General features: G+C 39.5%; 1 protein-coding gene across 1 annotated transcript; it reads left to right on the top strand.

Moving 5' to 3' along the window:
* Positions 1-6866: 6866 nt before the first annotated feature.
* On the top strand, positions 6867-7756 carry LOC100975784 (olfactory receptor 51I2-like). Its single transcript, XM_008972421.4, has one exon. The coding sequence runs from the start codon at positions 6884-6886 to the stop codon at positions 7754-7756; it is 873 nt and encodes a 290-aa protein (XP_008970669.4). The 5' UTR covers positions 6867-6883.

Genomic DNA, 7756 nt, shown 5'->3' with positions numbered 1-7756 from the left:
GAATCAGAATCAGTGTTCAGCTTTTGAGATCCTGGTAATGTTCTCTTTCTTGGTCTGAGTGTTTGTTAAAAGCTTTTGCTAATTTTGTGTCCATTTAACAAACTGTACTTTTATTTATGTATTTTTCTGTACTGAATAATAAAATATAAATTTAAGAAATATGAGTGAAAGTGTCAATTTACATATAAACCTGGCAGACTGAATATGTGTTCATTTCTGGTACTTTCTCTAATCCACTAAAGCTATAGATGTACACACAGAGACATTGTGAAGAAAATAGCACGATATGTATAAACAAATTGTTAAGTATATACATTTAAATATGATTTTTTTAAAAAACAGAACAGGATAACCTGAAATCTATATGTCTACAGAAAAGGATACCAATGAGAAAAAACGTTATCTGCAAAGAGCATTTTCTGGAAAAACACAGGAATTACTTATAAAGCATTCGTCAGGGGTAGGGCTAAAAATGGTAGAAAAGGTGAATACCTGTTTAAGGTTGCCTAAAAGATAGCCAGGTACTCATTTCTCTTTAATTCTGGCAAAATGATTAGTGTCTGTAGTAACCAAATCAATGATGATCCAGACACTGGGAAATTCAGTGCAAAGGATGCCAGGACTAAGGTGTAATATATGAAACAGAGAGATTATGCAAAAGAATACATATTGAATGCTGATAAACTGTCTCAAGAGAAAGGACTAATAGATATTGGCATTTGAGTATTCGCTTAATGGATTAGCTAGGCTTCTTTCTGATCAGCCTTCAAAGTAACTGGCCAGATAACTAACTGTACTGTGTTCATAGAAATCCCCACTATATTCTATTTTTTATTATTTTATTTTATTATGATTATACTTTAAGTTTTAGGGTACATGTGCACAACGTGCAGGTTAGTTACCCATGTATACATGTGCCATGCTGGTGTGCTGCACCCATTAACTCATCATTTAGCATTAGGTATATCTCCTAATGCTATCCCTCCCCCCTCCCCCGACCCCACAACAGTCCCCGGAGTGTGATGTTCCCCTTCCTGTGTCCATGTGTTCTCATTGTTCAATTCCCACCTATGAATGAGAATATGCGGTGTTTGGTTTTTTGTCCTTGCGATAGTTTACTGAGAATGATGATTTCCAATTTCATCCATGTCCCTACAAAGGACATGAACTCATCATTTTTTATGGCTGCATAGTATTCCATGGTGTATATGTGCCACATTTTCTTAATCCAGTCTATCATTGTTGGACATTTGGGTTGGTTCCAAGTCTTTGCTATTGTGAATAGTGCCACAATAAATTGCATTTACAAACCTTTAGCTAGACATGAAAGTTCTCCAGTTCCATATTTCATGGTGAGGAACAAAGAATATAGTGGAGATCCCACTATTATAAATATTAGTAAATTAAACAAAAATATGAGAGATGAAGTAGCCAATAAGGGGGACAGGAAGTAGGTTTAAGAGTGCAGAAAAAAAGGACAAAGGAATAAATATGGGGGGCATGGAGGAAAAAATAGGGTGAAGTCAGGAACGCCAAAATCTTACTGGAGTTCAGGAGAGAGTGAAAGTAGAACATGTAGAAGGAACTTACTAGAGATCAATACAAGACATTTTTCTGAACAAAAGAACACAGCAGTTGAAATTGAGAGTATCCACAAAATACACAGAACAAAATAAAAATTCATAGTAAGTTAAGAGAATGAAAAAAACAAGCCACAGAGAACATATATGCAAAACATATTATCTGATAAAGGACTTGTATACATATTATACAAAGAACTTTTAAAATTCTACAACAAAAAACAAACAATCCAATTGCAAAGTGGGCAAAAGATCTGAACAGACACTTTACCAAAGAAGATATATAGATTGCAATAAGCACATGAAAATATACTCAATAACACATGTCATTAAGAAACTGCACATTAAAACAAGAAGATACCAACCACTACACACATATTAGAAGGCCAAATTCCAAAATACTGACATCCACCAAACACTGGCAATGAAGTGGAGCAACAGTAACTCTCACTTATTGCTTGGAGGGATGAGAAATAGTGCAGCCAAATTGGAAGACAGTTTACAGTTTCTTACAAAACTAGTCTTTTCATGTGACCCAACAATCACACTCCTATGTATTTACCCAAATGAGTCGAAAATTTATGTCCACACACAGACATGAACTAACCAAGGTTTATAGGAACTTTATTCATAATTGCCAAAAGTTGAAAGTAACCAAGATGAATGGATAAACTAACTGTGGAACATCCGTAGAATATTATTCAGTGATATAAATAAAGGTCTATCAAGCTGTGAAAAGACATAAAGAGCTTTAATTGTATATTGCTTAATTCATTTTCTTTAATTATAGTCATCATTCTCTACATATTACAACATTAACCTATTTCATCTTGCTGTTGAGAAACTTCCATTCCTATAGTCTTTCATATCCTTCTGTTCTGATTATTATTCCTCAAACAAATATATTCAATAATAGACAAATAGTGAATAAAGTATGGTACATTCTTTGACTTAGTTTCAGACACCTATTGCATAGAATGAAATAGATTAATATTTAATAACAGGTAATGTTATGATTTATTAAAAATAAGATGATAAATAAAAGATTTAGTATTTTCCCGTGGAGATAACACACTTAGATACAGGTTTCATGTCACTTTGGACATGAGTAAAGAGGAGTAAAATGATTAACTCCCAAATCTTGATCACATTGAGTATCAAAGGAAGGAAGAAGAAAAAATTATTAATGGTGGCATTAAATATCATTTATTATTGGATGTGTTATTGGCATTGTATTGGCGTGTTTTCACACTGCTGTAAAAAAATAACTGAGACTGGGTAATTTATAAAGAACAGAGGTTTAATTGGCTTGAAGTCCTTCAGGCTGTACAAGAAGCATCGCAGCATCTGCTCAGCTTCTAGGGAGACCTCAAGAAACTTACAATCACGGCAGAAGACAAAGCAGGAGCAAGAATCTTCACATGGCCAGGACAGGGAGAAGCAGGGTAGGAGGTGCTACACACTTTCAAACAACCAGCCTCTTGAGAACTCACTTACTATACAGTACCAAGGGGGATGGTACTAAATCGCTGATGAGAACTCTGCCACCATGATTGAATTACCTCCCACAAGGCCCCACCTCCAATGCTGGTGATTATAATTTAACATGATATTTGGGTGGTGACACAGATCCAAACCATATCCTTCCACCTCTGGCCCCTTCCAAATCTCATGTTCTTCTCACATCACAAAATACAATCATTACTTCCCAACAGTCCTACAAAGTCTTAACTCATTCCAGCATTAACTCAAAAGTCCAAAGTCCAAAGTCTTATCCAAGACAAGGCAAGTCCCTTCAACCTATGAGCCTGTAAAATCAAAAACAACTTAGTTACTTCCAAGACATAATGGAGGTACAGGCACTGGGTACAAATTCCCATTCCAAAAGAGAGAAATGCACCAAAAGAAAGGGGCTAAAGATCCCACACAAGTAGAAACCCAGCAGGGCAGTCATTACACCTTGATATGGTTTGGCAGTTTTCCCACCCAAATTTCTTCTTGAATAGTAGGTCCCATAATCCCTGCCTGTCGTGGAAGGGACCCACTGGGACGTAATTGAATCATGGGGGTAGGTTTTTCACATGCTGTTCTCATGATAGTGAGTAAGTCTCACAAGATCTGATGGTTGTATAAAGGGCATTTCCCTTGCACATGCTCTCTTGCCTGCCACCATGTCAGATGTGACTTTGCTCCTCCTTCACCTTCCACCATGATTGTAAGGCCTCCCCAGCAATGTGGATCTATGAGTCCATTAAACCTCTTTTTCTTTATAAATTACCCAGTCTTGGGCATTTCTTCATAGCAGTTTAAAATGGACAAATACACACTTTAACACTCCAAAATAATCTCCTTTGACCCCATGTCTCATATCAGGGACACACTGACGCAAGAGGTGGGCTCCCAATGCCTTGGGCAGTTCCACCCCTATTGCTTTGCACAGTTTAGCCCCTGCTGCTGCTCTTAAGAGATTGTATTGAGTGTTTGCAGCTTTTCCAGGTGCACGGTGCAAGCTGTCAGTGGATCTACCATTCTGGGGTCTGGAGGACGGTGGCCCTTTTCTCATAGCTCTGCTAGGCAGTGCCCCAGTGGGGACTCTGTGAGGGGGTTCCAACCTCATATTTTTCCTCCACATTGCCCTATTAGAGGTTCTTCATGAGGGTTCTGCCCCTGCAGGAGGCTTCTGCCTGAACACTCAGGCTTTTCTACACATCCTCTGAAATCTAGGTAGAGGCTCACAAGCCTCAACTTTTTGACCTTTGCAGACTTCCAGGTTTATCACCACGTGGAAGCCTCCAAGGCTTATGTCTTGCACCCTCTGAAGCAGTGGCCTTAGCTGTTCTTGGGCCCCTTTGAGCCACAGCTGGTGCTGGAGCAGCCAGGATGCAAGGAACAGTGTCCTGAAGCTGCTCAAGGCAGCAGGGTCCTGAATCTCACCCACAAAATCATTCAGTACTCCTAGGCCACCAGGCCTGTGATGTGAGGGGCTGCTACAAGGGTCTCTGAAATGTCTTTGAGGCATTCTCCCCTTTATTTTGGCTATTAGAACTTGGCTCCTCTTCATTTATGCAAATTTCTACAGCCTGCTTGAATTGCTCCTTTGAAAATGAGCTTCTGTTTTCCACCACATGGCCGAGCAGATAATTTTCCAAACTTTTATGCTCTGCTTCCCTTTTAAATATAAGTTCTGATTTTTATGTTATTTCTTTGCTCACACATATGAGCATAGGTTGTTAGAAGCAGCCAGGACACATCTTGAACACCTTGCTACTTAGAAACTTCTGTCATATAACTTAAATAATATTATCAAGTTCGAATTTCCACAGATTCTCTAAGGTAGAGACACAATGCAGTCAACCTCTTTGCTAATGTATAACAAAAGTGACCTTTGCTCCAGTTTCCAATAAATTCATTTCCATCTGAGACCACCTCAGCCTGGACTTCATTGTCCATATCACTATCAGAATTTTGGTCACAACCATTCCACAAGTCTCTAGGAAGTTCCAAATTCTCCCTCATCTCCCTGTCTTCTTCTGAGCCATCCACACGCTTGCAACTTCTGCCTGTTATCCAATGCCAAAGTTGCTTCCACATTTTCATGTATCTTTATAGCAGTACCCCACTCTTGGTACCAATTTTCTGTACTGGTCCATTCTCATCTTGCTATAAGGAAATACCTGAGACTGGGTAAATGGTGAAGAACAGAGGTTTAATTGGCTCACAGTTCTAAAGGCTGTACAGGAAGCATGGCAACATCTGCTCAGCTTCTAGGGAGGTTTCAGGAAACTTATAATCATGGCAGAGAGCAAAACAGGAGCAGGTGTCTTCACATGGCTGGAGCAGGAAGAAGAGGCAGGGAGGTAGTAAACAACCATATCTCATGAGAACTCACCCACTATACGTACCAAAAGGGACTGATATTAAGCTATTTATGATAACTCTGCTCCTATGATCCAATCACTTCCCACCAGGCCCCACCTTCAACACTGGGGATTACAGCTGAACATGAGATTAGGGTGGAGACACAGATCCAAACCATATCAGGCATGCATTACTCTTGTGATTAAACACAATTCAACAAAATACATAAAATGTAAGCAAAACACAACAACAAAACGATGAATTAAACTTTGTTTCTTTAATACAAGCAGTCATATCGGCTTCTATACAAGTTTATCTCTGCACGACACACATATTATGATGTATTAGAAGGAATATAAATGTCATCAAGCCTTATTAAGGCAGGTCCTGGTGTATCCTTCCTTAAAGAAAAGTATCTAATAACCTTACATTAGCTAAACGAAGAGATAATATATCAGTAATTCTTCCCAGATAAAGATCATCTCTAAAGTAATTCACAAACTCCACCTGGAAAGAAGAGTGGCTATTGCTCAAGCTATTCTTCAATGTGGCAGGGGAAAAATCTTTGAAAAAGCTACAAGGCTCTGCAAATATTGATTCCAACAACTGAGAAACTCTACAGCAGGGATGTCCAATCTTTTGGCTTCCCTGGGCCACACATAAAATATACTAACACTAATGACAGCTCATGAGCAAAAAAAAAAAAAAAAAAAAAAAAAAAAAATCACAAAATGTCCCATAAAATCTCATAATGTTTTAAGAAAGTTGTGTTGGATAGCATTCAAAGCCATCTTGGGACGCATGCAGCCCACGGGCCACAGGTTGGACAAGCTTGCTCTATAGCCTACAAACAAGGAAGAAATAAATTAATATTTCTGCTCTCTTTTCTGGCACCAACTCCCAGCTTTACTAGCACCAACTCCCAGCTTTACTAACTTACAAATGAGAAGAAACCAGGTGTCCAATTATGCCAAATTACTTGTTCGAAGAAAGCACCATCTGGAATTCTTTTCTTGGATTTCCTCCACTCAAGTCCTATAGTAAGATAAAGGCTTTCATTTAATTGTATCTTTTTCATTTTTTGGCTGAAGCACCAGCATCCAGGACACTAATTTACCTATAGAACAATTATCTAGACTCAATTAGAAGTATCTTACATATTGAAGCAGAGTTAGAGCTAAAATCTCAAGCAATCCAACATCCTTAATTTACAGTTATTAAATCAGTAGCCAAAGCCATTTTTACTGCTATTTTGGTTAACAGGGCCACAATCATTTATCCATTTCCTTGAAATCCATAGAAATTTAAAAACTGAGTCTTTTAACAGCACAATCTGCTCTAAAGTGATGGCAATTTCTGACATGAACTTATGTTCAATGGTTCCATAACATTCACACCTACAACATTCACTCTCGTTGGCATCCCGGGACTGGAGGCAGAACACTATGTGGATATCCATCCCCTTCTGCCTGATATACACCATCATCTTTCCGGGAAATGGCATCATTCTTCACATCATCCGAATTGACTCTTCCTTGCACCAACCCATGTACTATTTTCTGGCCATGCCGGCCTTTGTTGAACTTGGTGTCTCTGCTCCCACCATGCCCACTGTGTTAAGCATATTCCTCTTTGGCATTAACGATGTCAGTTTTGGTGGTTGTCTGCTCCAGATGTTTTCTATGCACTCTTTCACTCTTATGGAGTCAGGTTACCTTCTGGCAATGTCAGTGGACCGCTTTGTGGCCATCTACAGCCCACTGCCCTACACAACCATCCTGACAATTGCCTGCATTTCTGGGATGGGTGCCGCCATTGCCTTGCGCAGTGTAATGCTTATGCTCCCATTGCTCTTTCTCCTGAGGCGTCTGCCTTTCTGTGGCCACAATACCCTCACACACTCTTATTGCCTCCACTCAGATCTGATCAAATTGCCCTGTGGAGACACACGCCCCAATAGCATCCTGGCTCTATTTGTCGTTACCTTCACATTTGGACTGGACTTATTGTTCATTGTGGTTTCTTATGTGCTGATTCTTCATACAGTACTGGAAATAGCTTCTGGAGCAGGGCAGTGGCGGGCACTCAACACATGTGTGTCGCACATATGTGTTGTGCTTGTGTACTATGTGCCCATGGTCAGCCTCTCCCTGATGCACCGCTTTGGACGGCATTTACCTCCACTTTTCCAGACTGTCACGGCCAATGCTTACCTCTTCTTTCCTCCTGTGGTCAACCCCATTGTCTATAGTATCAAAATCGAAGAAATTCGCAACAGCGTTGTTCTTACACTATCCAGGAAGAGGGGTGAGTTCTAA

Source organism: Pan paniscus, chromosome 9 (assembly GCF_029289425.2).
Source record: "Pan paniscus chromosome 9, NHGRI_mPanPan1-v2.0_pri, whole genome shotgun sequence".
Lineage (NCBI taxonomy): Eukaryota > Metazoa > Chordata > Mammalia > Primates > Hominidae > Pan > Pan paniscus.
The sequence above is the reverse complement of the archived record's forward strand: the minus strand, read 5'-3'. Positions and strand labels throughout refer to the sequence as shown.